The 17,251-nt window shown below is 36.5% G+C and overlaps 2 protein-coding genes across 2 annotated transcripts; both read left to right on the top strand.

The window, feature by feature from the left end:
* The first annotated feature begins 1,170 nt into the window (after positions 1 to 1,170).
* LOC114581224 lies at positions 1,171 to 6,360 on the top strand. The gene is made up of 2 exons (XM_028700971.1): positions 1,171 to 2,440; positions 2,481 to 6,360. The coding sequence occupies exon 2, from the start codon at positions 3,043 to 3,045 to the stop codon at positions 3,982 to 3,984; it is 942 nt and encodes a 313-aa protein (XP_028556804.1). The 5' UTR covers positions 1,171 to 2,440; positions 2,481 to 3,042; the 3' UTR covers positions 3,985 to 6,360.
* On the top strand, positions 5,146 to 15,272 carry LOC114581213. The gene is made up of 5 exons (XM_028700900.1): positions 5,146 to 5,428; positions 5,535 to 5,626; positions 5,688 to 6,329; positions 6,416 to 6,863; positions 15,190 to 15,272. Exons 1-5 carry the CDS (start codon positions 5,146 to 5,148, stop codon positions 15,270 to 15,272), a joined length of 1,548 nt encoding a protein of 515 aa, XP_028556733.1.
* The last annotated feature ends 1,979 nt before the right edge of the window (positions 15,273 to 17,251 follow it).

Genomic DNA, 17,251 nt, shown 5'->3' with positions numbered 1-17,251 from the left:
CTTGAAACAGTGTCTAAACCTTTAAAAAATCCAGTTTAGCACATAAAAGGTGAGAAACTTCTAAAGATTCAAAATAAAATAAAATTTCTCTAGCCATAACAATATTGCTAGTGGAGATTCTATTTTTTAAGAAAATTAGCTTGGCTAGGGTGAATGATGTGATTCATAATAATGGAGCCTAGATGCAAGGATGTTTACAACAATTTTGTAAAATTGTTTTTTTTTTCTTTGTAAAGATGCAAAATAATTGAACCTGTAATTTCTTTGGGAACTTTTGATTTTTAGAATTTTAGTTTGAAGTCAAACATGTCATTATGAACGATATATCCCCTCAGAAGGTGAAAATATCAGTCTGATGGGTTTAGATAACAAAATTGTAAGTCTCATCTTGATTATTATAGTCAAGTTCATGAAGGAACTATATATAATCCCGAAGTGTCAAAATGATGTTCGATCGAGCATTTAGCTATAATAATTTCGATGTAATATCATTAACTTCATATTCAAATATATGTTGGTAAATGATATATCTCTCTGAGGAAAGAAATATCACTTATTACATATGAATTGAATATGATGATGATGATCGCCTTTGATTTTGATTTTCTCAAAGGAAATATTTTCCTTTCCTAACATCTGTCTAGCCTAAAACTAGAAGTGGTTGTCCAAGCAAACTATCTAAATTGTGTCCATCAGGTTTTATGACTTGGATGTGTCATGTGTTGGATAGTTATTGAAGTTTTCTAGCCGAACTCCACAGATCTCAAGCCATGACCAAAACTTCTCATTCGACCGAACTCTTCCTACCATAGCTCCTGCCCGAAGACTTTTGCCCTTGCTCTAATCGCAAGCTGTCGGTCCAGAGAGAGAGAGAGAGAGAGAGAGAGAGAGAGAGAGAGAGAGTTTTCCCTATACCTAGCTGTGAACCTTCCACCACAACTTTGTCCGATCTCCACTTGTCAGAAATCCAATCCTCATCCCTTGCCGACACCCAAAGCCCAATCTCAAAAAAGATAATGATTAAGTTTTAATTATTAATACTAATAATGTTATTATAAATAATCATTACTATTAGTTTTATTATTAGTATATATATGTATGTGTGTGTTTAAAAAATAAAGAGGAATAGACAAAAAAATGAAAGTTTTTCAAATAAAAGAGATTGAAAAAAAGAGAAAAAAAAAGAGCTCAATTAAAAAAAGTGAAAAAAGTAATATTAAAAAAAAGAAAGGAAAAGATAGGAATTTTTAAATTTTTTGATGTCACCATTCCGCAAGGTATAGTTCTAAACTATGAGAGCCTACTTTCATCATTTTCAACGCACCGAAAGATTGCTCATACATGTTTTTATTAGCGTGGTGGGATGTTACCCCTGTACGGCTCCTAAAATCTTATTTTGGCATTCGCGGCGTACTTGAAAATCACATATACACGCTTTTTTATTACCGTGATGAATTGAGAACTTGGTACGATGCCTACGGAGAGGCGGGGTTACTAATAAGTACCATCGACCAGGGGAAAGACAAGTATATTTTAAAATAGGTACCCTTGAAGACCCCATACACGCTTTTATTAGCATGATGGGAATGAAGAATACGGGCGATGTGTCATAGGACACCTATCAAAGACGCTTTTATTAGCATGGTGGAAAGGCCTAGACTCTTGTAGTTTTCTCCTAAATGGGGGAGGCGCCAATAGGCTACCAAAATTTTTGGTGAATAGGGAACTTGGACTTGGACTTGGAGTTGAATTTGGTCGTGAGCTTGGACTTGATGTGAACTTGATTGAACAGTAGGAGACCTAAATAAATTCATTTAGAACAAAACTTTAAATGATTAATATGAACTTGAACTAGATACAACGGACTTGAACATATATAGAGAACCGGCCCTTAGAACTTTAAAATACATTAAGGAGTTTGAAAATATAAATGTTAATTAGTGGTTCAATATACTCAAATCAATGAGAATTTAATTTGGATAATGAATCAAAGGACTCAAATGAACTCTAAAGAGCTTAAGTTTGAATGAAGCACATGGAACCAAACTTTGGTTGGATGAATGAGCAATCAAAATCTTGATGCTTAATGAATGAATCCTGCTCATTGAATCCTGATGAGTTCGGAAAAGCTTTTGCATCCTTATCACCAACAACAATCTAACTCCAAGAAGATACATCAAAGAGAAAGATCAAATACAAATGAACAATTAAGCAACTCATGAAAGATAGAGCTTTAGTTCACCTGAGTAGCGGGCTGTGAAATCTATCTCAAGTGAGGGTAATGTTGACTAGCAAAGAAAAGAAGGCATAGACAAAATATCAAGCATACCATTGATGCTGGTTAACTTGTGAAGGATATATATGTTGTATACACATTTGGAAAGGAGCACCTAGTGAATATGACTCGCCTACAATCATGAATTAGAGAGTTTGCAATGAGGTGGTTTACTACAATCATGAATTAGAGAGTTTGCAATGAGGTGGTTTATCCATGATATAGGGATGTCTATAATGTAAGGGACCACAAGATAACATACAATGGGTATGCTGATTCTTTAAAAAGGTTCCTGAGGAATATGCTGATTCATTTAAAAGATAAATGCAACAGACTTAATGACATTCTCACAATTATTACCAAACATAGAAATAGATGTATTGAACTCAACAAGAAAAGAAAATTAAAGGGAATGTATATTGTGGTTGCGAGAGATATAGTTGTTTTGCTTGAAGACAGTGAAGTAGAGTCTTTGGGCCATGCGGCCAGGTATTTCTTTAAATAACAAATTTTGTTGTTTTGCTTGAAGACAGTGAAGTAGAGTCTTTGGGAAAGCATGAAGTGTTTGATAAATCGAAGGACATGGATTTGGAAATAGATGATTCAGGTGCTGTGAATAAAGGCACATCTTGCTTCAGTGGTTCTACTAAAATTAAACTTGCCAAAGAGTTGAAATCTTTGGGGCCATTAGATCCAGATCACAAGAAGAAGAAGAGGGATGGAAGGATGAATTTCATAAATAGGGAGGGATCCCCTGCACTATCATAATGTCTTCGTTACTATTTTGGAATTGCAGAGGGGTTAGGAAGAAAGAGGCCGCTCTATATTTGAAAGAGGTTGTTAGAGATCAAGACATTTTCTTTGTTGGACCAATGGAGACCAACATGACAGGTATTGATAGAAAGGATGTTGATGGCCTTACTGGGAAGGATTGGCAGTATTTCCATTTTCCCGTTGTTGGTCTGTCTGGGGGTATTTTGGTGCTTTGGAATAAGAAGGTTGTGACTTTTGTGGTCAAAGAGACTTCTTCCCAAATAATAGTTGGGGGTCTCTTTATCCCTAACTTGGGATTGTGGAAGGTTGTTACAGTGTATGGAAGAAGATGTTGTAAGGAGAGGGAGAGCCTTTGGAGCCAACTTGGAAGTTGTATGGAGAATTATATTCCTTCTATTATTTGTGGGGATTTCAATTGTGTTTTGAACAAAGAGGAGAAGAGAGGTGGTAAGAGGTTCCTTTTTTCTAAAGGTCCCAGAGATATGAAGTGTTTTATGATGAATTTTGATTTCAATTATGTGGGTAACATTGGACCAAGGTTCACTTGGTGCAATAACAAGGAAGGAGCTTCCCAGATTTGGGAAAGGCTAGATAGATGTATTCTGAATTCGGCCACCCTTCAAAAGCTTCCTGTAGCTGTTACTAGACATTTAGCAAGAGTGGCATCGGATCACATTCCTATTGCCTTCAAGATAGATGAAAAGGTGTGTCCCAAATCTAAAACCATCAAATTTGAGGATACTTCAAGATCTTATCCAGCAGCTAAAAGTATTGTGTACCATTCTTGGAAGAAGAATGATTTTGGAGATGAAGTTATGATTCTACAAAGGAAGATTAGTAGAACTTTAAAGGCACTATTTTTTTGGAGTAGAAACAAGTGCAAAGACTTGAATATGTTGAAGGAAGAATTGAAAAAGGAGATTTTGGCTCTCTAAAATAAGGAAGCCGTGGGAATTGATTGGACAAATGATGATCTTCTTTTACTTAGAAGCAAAATCCATGATCTTAATGTGACTTTGAGAAGATTGTCCACTTGGTGGAATCAAAGGGAAAAAGCAAGATGGCATGAAGAAGGAGATATAAACTCAAAACTGTTTCATAGTTTTGCTACGGCAAGAAGGAATAGCAATAGAGTGAATCAAATTAAAGATATGCATAATAAGGTGTAAGTTGAAGATGATAAAATTGAGCAGGTTTTCATTCAGTATTTTGAAGCAAAATGGAAATCTAGAGAATGCGAATTATTGGGCTGGCCAGAGATTCTTGAGCACCAGAAACTGACTCCTAAGGAGGTTGCAGCCCTTAACATTGAATTTTCGGTGAATGAATTACAGCAGCCAATCTTTCAGCAAGGGAGTAATAGATCACCAGGTATGGATGGACTCACTTCCTCTTTTTACAAATGCTATTGGGATATTGTTTGGAAAGATCTTTGGAATGCTATTAAGTGTTTTCTAGTTTCTGGCCGAATGAGAACGGATTGGAAGGATACTCTCATAGTTCTGATTGCTAAGGTGAATAACCCTTTGATTCCATCCAATTACAGGCCTATTAGTCTATGCCAGATGAATAACAAGATTGTGGCTACAATGCTAGTTAATAGATTGAAAACTAGTATTCCCAAAATGATTACTGAAGAACAAATGGCCTTCATCCCGGGAAGATCAATTTCAGAGCATTGTCTTCTGGCTCAGGAGATATTTCACAAGTTCAAAATCTCCAAAAATAAAAAGGGGCTGATGGCTTTGAAGTTGGACATGGAGTAAGCATATGATAGCATGGGGTGGCCAACACTTGGTCAAATTCTGAAATGGTATGGCTTTCCTCCTATGTATTTTAACCTTGTTATGAAATGTGTTGTAGATGTGAGATTTACCATTATTGTTAATGGAAAGAATTCCAAGTGGATCAATACTCATAGTGGATTCCGTCAAGGGTGTCCACTCTCTCCTTACCTTTACATCATGTGCTCTCAATTGATGTCCAACTCTCTAGAGCAAAGGGGTCAAAATCTTGGCATACAACTCTCTCCTAGAGGGCCAAAGATCACACATCTTCTTTATGCAAATGATGTACTAATCTTCTCACATGTATCAATGGCTTTAGCTAAAGCTTTGAAGGGTATTGTTGAAGACTTTTGCAAATGGACGGGGCAAAGGATTAATGTCAATAAATCACAAATTATTTTCGGTCAGGTTGTCAGATACCCTATGAAGAAGAAGATTGCTAAAGTTTTTGGCTTCAAAGTGGTCAAGGAGATGAATTATCATGTGATAAAGATTTCTCTTGACAGGTTGAAGGCGGCTGACTTTCAAGATCTTTTGAGTAATGTCATGGATAGACTCAATGCTTGGGGTAAGAAGTCTCTATATATGGGTGGTAAGATCACTCTCATTACAAGCTCTTTATTGTCTATGCTAAACTTTTTAATTACACATTCTTTGATTCCGAAAAGAGTGTTGTATGCTTTGGAAAAACTGTGTAGAAGTTTCATTTGGCATAAACCTGATGGCAGCCGTAGTATACATTATGTTGCTTGGGATGATTTGTACAAACCGAGAAGCATGGGTGGGCTGGGTTTGCATTCCCCTATAATGTCAGCTCATTGAGATCGAAATTGGCATGGAACTTTCTGCAGAAATCGAATACCTTGTTCCATAGATCAATCAAAGCTAAGTATGGGAAGGATGTTATGAATGGTACACATAAGAAAGCTACTTCTAAGGCTTGGCAGATCTTGCTTGATGGAGGAAGACACCTTAAAAGTATTATCAGATGGAAAGTAGGCAATGGTGATGAGATTAATGTCTTAAATGATGTTTGGATACTAGATAAATGCATTAATCGATGGCCCACATTTGTTGATTGTAATTCTTTGGAGGGGATTTATGTTCAGCAGCTGTTATTGGATGATGGCCATTGGAATCTTACCCTGCTTCAGGAAGTCTTTCATCCATACCTTATTGTTTTGATTAATCAAATTCAGATTGATTTTAATAGGGAGGATCGGGTGGAGCTGCAGAGTTTATGTTCGGGTAAGACAGTCTCTGCCCTCTCTTATGATCATTTGGTGAAGTGTAGATTCAATTTAAATGATGATGGATATTGTAAGTGGCTAAACAAACTCAAACTTAACAAGAAGGTGGAGATGTTCTGGTGGAGACTTGGAAAATCTGCTATTCCTATTAATCTCTTTCTTAGGAACCGCATGATTTCGTCAACTGATACATGTGCTAGAGGCTGCCAAGTAGTGGAAATCTACGAACATATTATGGTCAATGTAAGTATTTGGTTGAAATCATAATGCAGGTGCTTGAGTGGGGTATTCACATTCCTGTGTTCCATTATTTGGACCATTGTTTAAAGGAATTAAGGAGACTAACAGCCCAGAATCTTGGCATTGTGAAAATTTACTGCACCATTATCTACTTCTCTTGGAAAAACAGGAATGACGTTAAGCATGGCAAAGCTGCACTACCTTGTTCTTTGGTAGCAGCAAATGCTCTTTCCTTAGCCATCACCAAATCCATTCCTTATCTTGCTAATTGGGGTACTAACCTCCTTAGTGAGTTTCAAAACACTTGGTGCCCTCCACTGAAAGATTGGATGAAGATTAATGTTGATGCTTCCTTACTTAGTTCTGGCCTTGCTGGAATCGGTGGTGTTTTCATGGATCACAAAGGTAGATTCATCCTTGTATTTGGAAAGAACAAAGTTCATTGGGATATTGCTCAGCTTGAGCTGGAGGCTGCACTCTCGGTGAGGGATTTTGTTAGAAGCTGGATGATTGAATACAAAGGGGTGATCGTGAAGAGTGATAACATCAATGTTATTACTTGCCTTCAAAATTATTTAAAGAAGAATAAGTGGCTTGTGGATAACAGTTTGGCCAAGGATTTCTTTTTCTTAAATGACTTTAATAAAGTTGTTTTTCAACATGCCTATAGAAGTTGTAATAAAGTAGTTAATTTGTGTGCTACTTTGGCATTAGACAGTAGTTTTTTCTTTGATAGCTTTCCCTTTGATAACATTCCTTCCTTGTTGTTAAAATTAGTCAAGGAGGAGTGTCATCCTTTTGACAATTGTAATTAGTTCCTTTGTTATTTAATGCATGATGCACTTCTTCAAAAAAAAAAAAAAAAACGTCCATTTGGAAATGCTTAAATCCCTTATAACATGCAAAGGCTAATTGCACTCTAATGGCTTCCAATCTAGCTACAGGGGCAAAAGTCTCCTCAAAATCTATTTCATCTATTTGGTTATACCCCTTAGCCACTAATCTTGCCTTATTCCTAACCACCACTTCAGAATCATTCACCTTATTCTTAATGACCCACTTGGTTCCAACTACACTTTGTCCATTATGTCTTTCTACAAGCTCCCAAACATCATTTCTAACAAACTGGTTCAACTCCTCCTGCATGGCTAAGATCCAAAACTCACCAGTAAGGGTTTGGTTTATGTCGGTGGGTTCAGTCATTGAGATAAAGGCAGAGTGGTTCACTTCCTTCCTAAGTCCATGTCTAGTCTTAACTCCATCAGAAGGGTCTCCTAAAATTAGATCTTTAGGGTGACTCGAAGAGTATCTCCAATCTCTAGGCAAAGTGTGTTAAGGTTTAATCCTTTCCTCCAGATTTACATTTTCTACTCCTTGGGTAACCTTTCATACTCCTTTAGTGTTCTGGTGCTCTACCCCCTTCTCCAAGTTTTCTAATCCAGTGGCAATCTCTCTATCATCATCATCCTCAATTCTAGGCTTTCTAGGATCAGACTCATCAAACACTACATTTGTAGTCTCTTCCACCACCAAAGTACTCCTATTAACACCCTGAAAGACTTCCCAACACTAGAATATCCTAAAAACACTTCATCAGATTTTGGGTCAAATTTTCCTAAGTGAGACTTCTCATTATTGTGAATAAAGACCTTACAACTAAAGACATGAAGGTGGGAAAGATTGGGTGTCCTACCCTTAAGAATCTCATAGGGTGTCTTATCTAATTTGGCTCTAACATTTACCCTATTCAACACATAACAAGCTGTGTTATCCGCTTCAGCCCAAAAGTATTTTGGAAGTGAATACTCAGCAAGCATGGCTCTAGCGGCTTCCACTAAGGTCCAGTTCTTCCTTTCACCTACACCATTCTGCTGAGGGGTCCTAGGAGCTACACCGTTCTGCTGAGGGGTCCTAGGAGCTGAGAAGTTGTGGCTAATCTTTTGTCCTCACAAAAATTTCCAAATCACTCATTTTCAAACTCTCCCCCATGGTCACTGTGAATGGTCAAGATCTCACAACCTAGCTTTTTCTGAATCCAAGTGAAGAAGACTCTAAACTCATCAAATGACTCATTTTTGTGTGACAGAAATCTAATCCAGGTAAACCTCGAGTAGTCCTCGACAATCACAAAATCATAGACTTTCCCTCCCAAGCTTGCAGTGCTAATGAGTCCAAACAAATCTATGTGAAGGACTTCTAAAGGTCTATAGATGTTAATGTCCTTAATGGAGTGAAAAGTGGAGTGGATTTGCTTTCCTAATTTGCAGGCATCACAAAGGTGGTCTTTTGAAAACTTAAGCTTGGGGACACTTCTAACTAGGTCTTTTTAAGTCACTTTCCTAAGGGTTTTCATACTAGCATGACATAATCTCCTGTGCCACAATCATGAATCATCAATAGCAGTTTTTAAGCAAAATGAAGCAGCACATTCAATATTATTTAAATCAAGCATGTAAACATTGTTGATCCGCTTGCCCTTCAAAATAGTGTTATTATTTAAGCTTATAATGCATGAATTTGTCAAAAAAATTATGATGAAGCTCTTGTCGCAAAGCTGACTGATGCTGAGCAAGTTGTGTTTCAGTCCATCTACAAGAAAAATATTTTCAATTAGAAGATTTTTAGAATTACCAATTATACTTGCTCCTGCCACCTTCCTGGTGGTGTTCTCTCCAAGAGTCACCTTGCCTCCTGTCTTGGTTTCCAGCACTATGAATTGACTGGCATCGCCAGTCATATGTCGAGAGCATCTACTGTCCAGGTACCACATGCTCTCACGAGGCCTTTTGTGAGAGCTTGCCTGCAAAATAATCAAATGTCATATTTAGGAACCCAAACATGTTTGGGTTCCTTGTTATGGAAAGTAGAATGCAATGCATTCTGTGGATCATGTGACTTGGGTCTCCAAACCCAATGTGGGCTATGGTGAACGATGCAAGTGAGTGCTATGTGTCCTAGCATGCCACATGAAAAACATCTAACTCTAGGAAAATGATGCACTAATCTACTCCTATGGTGATGCTTTTTATGCGATGCATAAAATAAAGATTTTTTATTTTCAAATGTTTTTAAATTTTCTAATTTTTTATATTATTTTTCAAACTCATAATGGGATAATTTTAAAGAATCATGAGAATCAGATAACTCAGCATGCTTTTTGTTTAGTGCATCAACCTCATCAAGTAAAGCCATGTGATTTGAATCAATTGTTTAATGGTCTTTAAGAAGATTTTCATGCTCTTTTTGTAAATTAAAAAAATTCCAATTTTAGACTAGCATGAGTTTTCTTAAGTTTTATATATGATGCATGTATTTTTTTAGAAACTTCAAGGAGTTGCTCATAGGTTCGTTCACATACTTCTTCTTGGTCACTTTGACCAAGATTATTGTCCGCCATTAAGCACAAGTTTATTGTCTCTTCCTCAGGTTCAGTTTTAGAGAAATCTGATGCAGAATCCGCCCATAACACCTTTTAGAATTTCTTCTTGCTCTTGTCCTTTTTGAAGTGGTTTCTCCTCACCCTTTTCCTTACTTGGGTGTGCCTTTAGCGTAGGATAATCATCTTTAACGTGCCCAGGCTTCCTGCATTCAAAGCAAATTGTTTCATTATAATTCTTAAAATTTTTACTTCCCTTACCTTTATTACATTTTCTATGATTCTTATTCTTCTTTTTTAGAAAGCTCTTAAATTGCTTCATGATTAAAGCAACATCATCGTTTTTAGACCCGGAAGAGTCAGTGTTCGAATCGTTCACCTTAAGTGCCACCGTTTTCTCCTTCTTCCTTTCACTTGCATCAAGATTTTTTTGATTCACCCATTGCTCATAAGCAATGAGTGAACCAAGTAAGTTATCGATAAAATATGTATTTAAATCTTTAGATTCAGATCTTGCAGTAATTTTTGCATCAAATGAGGAAGGCAAACATCTTAAAATTTTGTTTACTTTTTCATAGTTAGAAAGTTCTCTTTCTAATACATGCATTGAAGTAACAATCTGAGTAAACCTTGTATACATTTCAGAAATTGATTCAGAAGGTTTCATACAAAAAAGTTCGTAATCATGCAACAGAATATTCAAACGGGATTGCTTGACTTCTATAGTACCTTCATAGGTGATATATAATTTATCCCAAATTTTTTTACCAGTAGTGCAAGTGGAAACACGCATGTAAACTTCCAATTTTAAAGAACAGAAAAAATAGTTTAAACATTTTGCATTTAATTGTGCTAAATCCCTATCATCTAGAGTCCATTCAGTAAAAGGAAGTGGAACAGTAACGCCATTCAGTTTTCCAATTGGAGGTGTATAACCATCCTTAACAAGCATCCACATGTAATAATCAATTTATTGTAAAAACATTGATATGCGAGTTTTCCAAAAATCAAAAGGGATATTAGCAAACAAAGGTGGTCGGATAATAGAATACCCTTCCACAGTATTACGATTTTCGTTGTTAGCCATGGATCAAAAATTCAAAAAGTTTTCAAACTTAGTTTTTATGAATCTCGCTCTGATACCAATTGAAAGTTTGTTAGGGATGTTAAGCCCTTAAGAACTAGCCCGAGGCTAACCAAGAGGAGGGGGGTGAATTGGTATTTTAAAATTTTCTTTTAGCAAAACACAACAAATCTTAAAACCAAATCACCACAAAAATCAAAGTACAAAAATAAATAAACACGAAAGCAAAACAAAGAGAGATCACACCGGATTTATAGTGGTTCGGTCAATCCTTGACCTACGTCCACTCCTCGGAGGCACCCTCCGAGTATTGCACTAAGTGTCTCTCCTTTAGCTCCCATAGCTAGGCGAAGAAGCCTTTGCAAAAGACTCCTTTTCATCAAACCCGGTGCGGCAGAGAACCGACTCCTTTACTGAAGTAGACCTCCTAAGAACCTCCCAATGGCGAAGGATGAAGAACGGAGATGACGACTTGGAACCTTGCTTGGAGCAACCTTTGTGAACCCTCTCACAAACTCCCCCTAACAAGTTCCTCTCTCTCTCTCTCTCTCTCTCTCTCTCTCTCTCTCTCTCTCTCTCTCTTTCTCTCCCTCTCCCCAAGGCTCTCTCAGGTTATGACAGCAGCACTCAAGGTCTTGAGCATGAGAAAATTCAGGTCCTTTAAATAGAATATCAAGAATCGACTTTATCGTCCAGGCCGATATAAATATCGTCTTGGCCGATCAGTACAAAATAAGCTCATTCAGCTGGGACGATTCAGGCCAATCAGAAAAAAATTGATTACATCGGCCAGGCCAATACAATATCATCCTGGACGATTAGTTCAAATCCGAGTACAATCGTCCTGAATATCGCCCTGAATAGAGTCTGGCCGATGTCAATTGTCCCGGCTGATTCTACGATCGGCCCGGCCGATGTGATCATATCAATTAGCCTTAATTACTTTTCATAATTTCTTGGTTAATTCAGGCATAATTATGCTGTATCGTCCACGTCGAGATAGAGATCGTCCGGGACGATAATTTAAAATAAAGAACACCTAAATTATTTTTGGCGACTGATTCTTTCTGATTTGAGCCTATCGTCCTAGCCGATACACGTATCGTCCAGGACGATTTGGTTAATAACGGCTGCTTAACCAAGATGTCTAATTAGGGTTTCTATTTTTAGTTGAATCGTCCTAGATGATAGGAAAATCGTCCAGGCCAATGTACTCAAAATAGAAAAATTCAGAAAATCCCTCAAGTGTGTGTGTACAAGGTTACTTAGCATCAGGAACCATTTTTACAATTGACTCAAGAAAGGAAAAAAATACAGACTTAACTCAACCTAAATCTACCCGATCTTGAGCTGGCTTGAGCTGTATTCGATCTTGTGGTCCTGAGAAGTTAGTAGGCAAAGCAGTCATAGGGAAACTTGAATGTTTGCTATCAACAAAAGTCTAATCCAAAATCTCAAATTTGCAACAATCCAAATTTAGATCACTTCTTCCCTACCCAAAGAGGAAAGAGTGGCCTTCCCCTTAAAGGAAGTGCTCTCTTATCTATTTGGGTAGCCTACTACGAAGAATCCAAGGAGCCTGAAGAAAAGGAGCTCGAAGGAGAATAAGATTGAAGAATTGAAGACAAAAGTATCCCATTCAAAACCACTTGTGTCCCTACTAGGTTTAGAATCTTGGTGGTTGTCAGTGGTGCCTGACCACTTTACTTTCTGCAAAATTCTAGTTTGTAATAAGCAAGGCAACTTTGCCTATGGATATTTATTAATTAATTCATTTATATTTGATATGTTGAGATGATTGCCTCTAGGATTGCCTGCTTTTTCTTAGTTTTTTTGGCATTTGTGTGCCGCTTGGATACGTGAGACTCGTAAGGGTGTGAAAATTTTTATACTCATAATCTTAAAATTTAAAATTTAGAGAGTCTAAATAACATAGAAAGATAACAAATTTAGGGAATTAGCCGAGGATCGACCCCGAGGTCGCATGCATATTTCTGCACTACTTTTTCCTTGCTTTAGATCCTTCCCCTCCTGCAGGTAGAGTCTGGATAGTCTGATCTATGTGGACGAGGTGCCGGACCTGGGGAAGTCTAGTCTTCTAAAAAATGATTTTCTAAATCTATTTTTTAACTTTCAAGCAAACTTGATTTGAAGTCGTTGACTAGCATACATTGTATTAGAAACAAATTAAAAGAGTCAAAATTCTAGTTGCATTAGTCCTTAGCATTTTTTACACCAAACATAAGTCAAAGGGGCAATTAGGGAATCTCTAGATGTCGGCCCCAACTCTCCAAAATCATTAAATAAAACATCTCTACCACTCTTTCATAAAAGACTAGACTCATGTATTTTAAATCGATTAGGTGGTTAGCTGGCACCCCAATCCAGGCCGGGATAAGTCTAGACCTTGCACTGCATTAGTTATGTTCGGACGACTGTAGTCCAGTGTCCAAATTAGATTTAGGATCCGAGGCAGATCCTTGATTATAAGACCCCAAACTTCGGGAATCTAATCCCAAATTTTTAATAAAATGCTCAACTTTAATTAAATCTTCTTTCAACCTAAAATGTAAAGCCCAACACTTAGATTAAGTTGGGACACTTCCGGATGGTTCCGCAATCTCAAAGTGTCCCCTACTCTCCTCCATTTGATTATGCTAATAACTACTCAATTTTAACCCATTCCCTTTTGAGCTTCCAAAATTCGCCTCTTTTTGATATCACTCCTAGAAAATCTAACAAAATTTTGCCACTATTTTAATCGAGAGTTTTTGTAAGGGACTTTGTCTCCCTATGATGTAATTAACTATGAGGGCTTGCTCTCGTAGGAGATTTAGAACCACACACGTACTTGATTTTAAAAATGATTTTTCAAAATTCATATTGGATTCTTTTTGGAAGGATCAAAAGATGATCGTTATTATCACATCCAAAGAATTATCATTGAATGACGTTATCTCCCTTTGGGGAGATACATCTTTCTTTGATAAGGCTTTGGATGTGAACTTAACGATCGTACTTCTTGAATATTGTAGCTAGATATTCAGTTGAACCTCATTTTCGCCCTTCGGGGCCATACGAAGTTTTCTTTAGCATCCAGTCACAATATCCAAGATGAATTTCATAATTCTAAATCTGAACACCTTTATGAAATTCTATTTTCACATTTGGAGGTGATATACTCTTTCTAATGGTATGATTCGATTTTAGAATTAGAATTTAACTTCAACTCCCAAAGAAAACCAAGCTTTGAAAAATCAGCTTTCAAAATTCCACCAACAGGCACACGACAAACAATATAATCAAGAAACTTATCCTCAATGGAGTTCAGATTTCTTGGTTTTAAATCCACTCACTCAGGAATCGATCTCCAATTTGAGTATTCAACTTTGTCTAAAAATTAATTTTTCTATCAAAGTTTAAATTTACCTTTCTGATAATCGATTTATCAGTCATGTTTTAGATCCACTCATTCAGGATTCGATCTCCCATCTGAGTATTTATCTTTGTCTAGAAATTGCTCATTTAGTTAAAGTTTAAATTCACCTTTTAAATAATCTATCTATTGACTAGGTTCTAAATCCACTTATTTGGGAATTGATCTATCGTATGAGTATTCAACTTTGTCTGAAAATTGATCTTTTAGTCAAAGTTTGAATTTCACCTTTTCAATATTCAATCTATTAGTCAGGTTCTAAATTCTCTTATTCAGGAATCGATCTCCCATCTGTGTATTCAGCTTTGTCTGGAAATCGATCTTCTAATAAATGTTATAAAATTCACCTTTCCGATAGTCGATCTATCGATTAGGTTTTAAATCCACTCATTCGGTAATCGATCTCCCATTTGAGTATTCCAGTTTTTCTTGAAATTAATCTTCTAACCAAAGTTTAAATTTCTCCTTTTTCAATAATCAATCTATCTATGCGGTTCAAAATCTACTCATTTAGGAATTGATATCTCATTTGAGTATTCAGCTTTGTATAGAAATCAATCTTGTAGTTAATGTTTTTAATTTCACCATTCTGATAATTTATCTATTGGTCAGGTTCTAAATCTGCTCATTCGAGAATTGATCTCCCATTTGAGTATTCATCTTAATATAGAAATTGATCTTCCAGTCAAAATTTGAATTTCACCTTTCTTATAATCGATCTAGTGGTCCGGTTCTAAATCTACTCATTTGAGAATCAATCTCACATCTTAGTATTAATCATTTTCTAAAAATTGATCTTACAGTCGAAGTTTCAAATTCACCTTTTTAAAAATCAATTTATCAGTGAAGTTTTAAATACACTCATTATGGAATTGATCTCCCATTTAAGTATACAACTTTGTCTGGAAATCAATCTTCCTGTCAATGTTCTGAATTTCACCTTTTTTATAATTGATTTATTGGTTAGGTTCTAATTTTGCTCATTTGGGAATCGATCTCTCGTCCGAGTATTCATCTTTGTCTGGAAATAAAAATCCATTCAAAGTTTGAGTTTCACCTTTTCAATAATCAATTTTTCGGTCAAGTTTTAAATCTGCCTATTAAGGAATCGATATCCCCTCTGAATACCCATCTTTTTTTGGAAATTGAACTCCCATTTAAGGTTTATATTTCCCTCTCTAAGAATCAATCTCTCAGTTAGGTCTAGCATATACGTGATGTAAATCAACCTTTCAATCGAGTTTCTAACTTTCAAATTATGTTGATTGCTTCAATTAATCACAACACATGTGATTTACTCTTCGAGTTCGTCACACCTATTGGGAGTCAATTTATTGACCTCGTTTTTTATGAGATCATTTGGCAATACTCTAAACTCTTAATTAAATATCTAATGGTTGATTATTAGCCATATGTCAATAATCATCAATTAATGGGTTGTATATATATTCAATTAAAGCTTCGATAAAAAATCTATATATACTCAATCAATCAAGCTTCCATTAAATTTAAAAGGCCTTCAATCAATTCAATATTCAATCAAGTTTCATAATTCTTAATCAATCATAAATCAATGGTTTCATATATTCAATTAAACTCCAGCCATCAATCAATCACTAAATCTGTCATTTAACCTACAATCCTATATGTCAAGCTATCAATCATTCAATCTCCAGTCAACCAAACATTAGTCAAGCCTCCACTACCAACATCCACTCAACATTTAATAAAATTTCTAATCAACCAGCTTGCATAAATAAATCGTACATCTGATTTACAATCACTCTAATCAATCAACATTTAATAATCAAACTTATAAGTACCAGAGTAATTGCAGCCTTGTACTATAGTTAGGCACTTTAATCCACTACCTAGTTCAGTGCACTGACTTCCTGACCCCAATTAGGGTCCAAACCATTTTCACTAAGGGCATCATACTGTTGCAAATCTATTTTCATGACTTATGTTTTGATGATTGACAAACACTATTGATTCTATTGGACTGCCTGTTACTGCTAACTTTTCAGGAATCGAAGATCGGACGAACAAACGAAGCCAGTTCAAGATTGCATAGGTTTAGGGTTGAGTCAGTATGTACTTTATTTTTTTCTCTTCTTGAGTCTATTTGTATTGTTCAAAGAGATTGATGCTAAGTAACTCTACACACACACACACACTTGAGAGACTTATAATTTTTATTTTTACTCATATCGGCCATGATGATATTTACATCGTCCAGGATGATCGGGCTTAAAACAAAAATCTAAATAAGGATTCTTAATTAAGGCAGTCGTCATTAACAGATCGTCCTGGACGATACGTGTATCAGCCAGTACGATAAGCTCAAAACAGAAAGAAGTTGCCGCCATAGACAATTAAGGTATTCTGTATTTTTTAATTAAAGGCCGGGACGATCATTGATCGGCCTGGACGATATTCACAAATTATGCCTTAATTGATCAAGAAATCAAAAGAGTAATTAAGGATGATTGATATGATCATATCGTCCTGGACGATCGCAGGATCGGCCATGATGATCTATTCAAAAACCTTAGTTACATCTGGATGATAAATATCAGCCAGCTCAAATTCAGGGCGATGCTCTAGACGATTTTCCTCTGATTTGAACTGATCGGCCGGGACGATCGTGAGATCGGCCTAGACGATCAAGCCAATTTTTAAATCGTCCAGTTTGCATTCAGGGCAATGCTCTGGCCGATCTTCTGATATTTGTACTGATCGGCCAAGACGATGTCCATATCATCCTAGACGATATTGTTGGCAACTTGCAATTAATGAGCTCCTTTGGAGCTCTTCTATTTAAGAGCTCTTGTTCAATGTTTTGAACAATCTTTTGCTGCTGCCTTGACCTGAGAAGGCCTTGAGGAGAGAAAGAGAGAGAGGGAGAGAGAGAGGATCTTGTGAGGTGGAGCTTGTGAGGCGATTCACAAGGGTTGCTTCAAGGATCGCTCTGCTTCTTCTTCGTCTAGAGTTTCTCATCCGTGGAAGGGTCGGTAGAGGTAAGGAGT

The sequence above is a fragment of the Dendrobium catenatum genome, unplaced genomic scaffold (genome assembly GCF_001605985.2).
Source record: "Dendrobium catenatum unplaced genomic scaffold, ASM160598v2 fragScaff_scaffold_146, whole genome shotgun sequence".
Classification (NCBI taxonomy): domain Eukaryota; kingdom Viridiplantae; phylum Streptophyta; class Magnoliopsida; order Asparagales; family Orchidaceae; genus Dendrobium; species Dendrobium catenatum.
Note: the sequence above shows the minus strand (reverse complement) of the source record. Positions and strands in the feature narration are given on the sequence as shown.

Coding starts and splice junctions, on each gene's coding strand:
- LOC114581224 (XM_028700971.1), top strand. CDS start 3,043: ATGTCTTCGTTACTATTTTGGAATTGCAGAGGGGTTAGGAAGAAAGAG.
- LOC114581213 (XM_028700900.1), top strand. CDS start 5,146: ATGGCTTTAGCTAAAGCTTTGAAGGGTATTGTTGAAGACTTTTGCAAA. Junction 5,627..5,687: donor GAGAAGCATGGGTGGGCTGG/GTTTGCATTCCC, acceptor AACTTTCTGCAG/AAATCGAATACCTTGTTCCA. Junction 6,864..15,189: donor CAAAGGGGTGATCGTGAAGA/GTGATAACATCA, acceptor TTTATTGGTTAG/GTTCTAATTTTGCTCATTTG.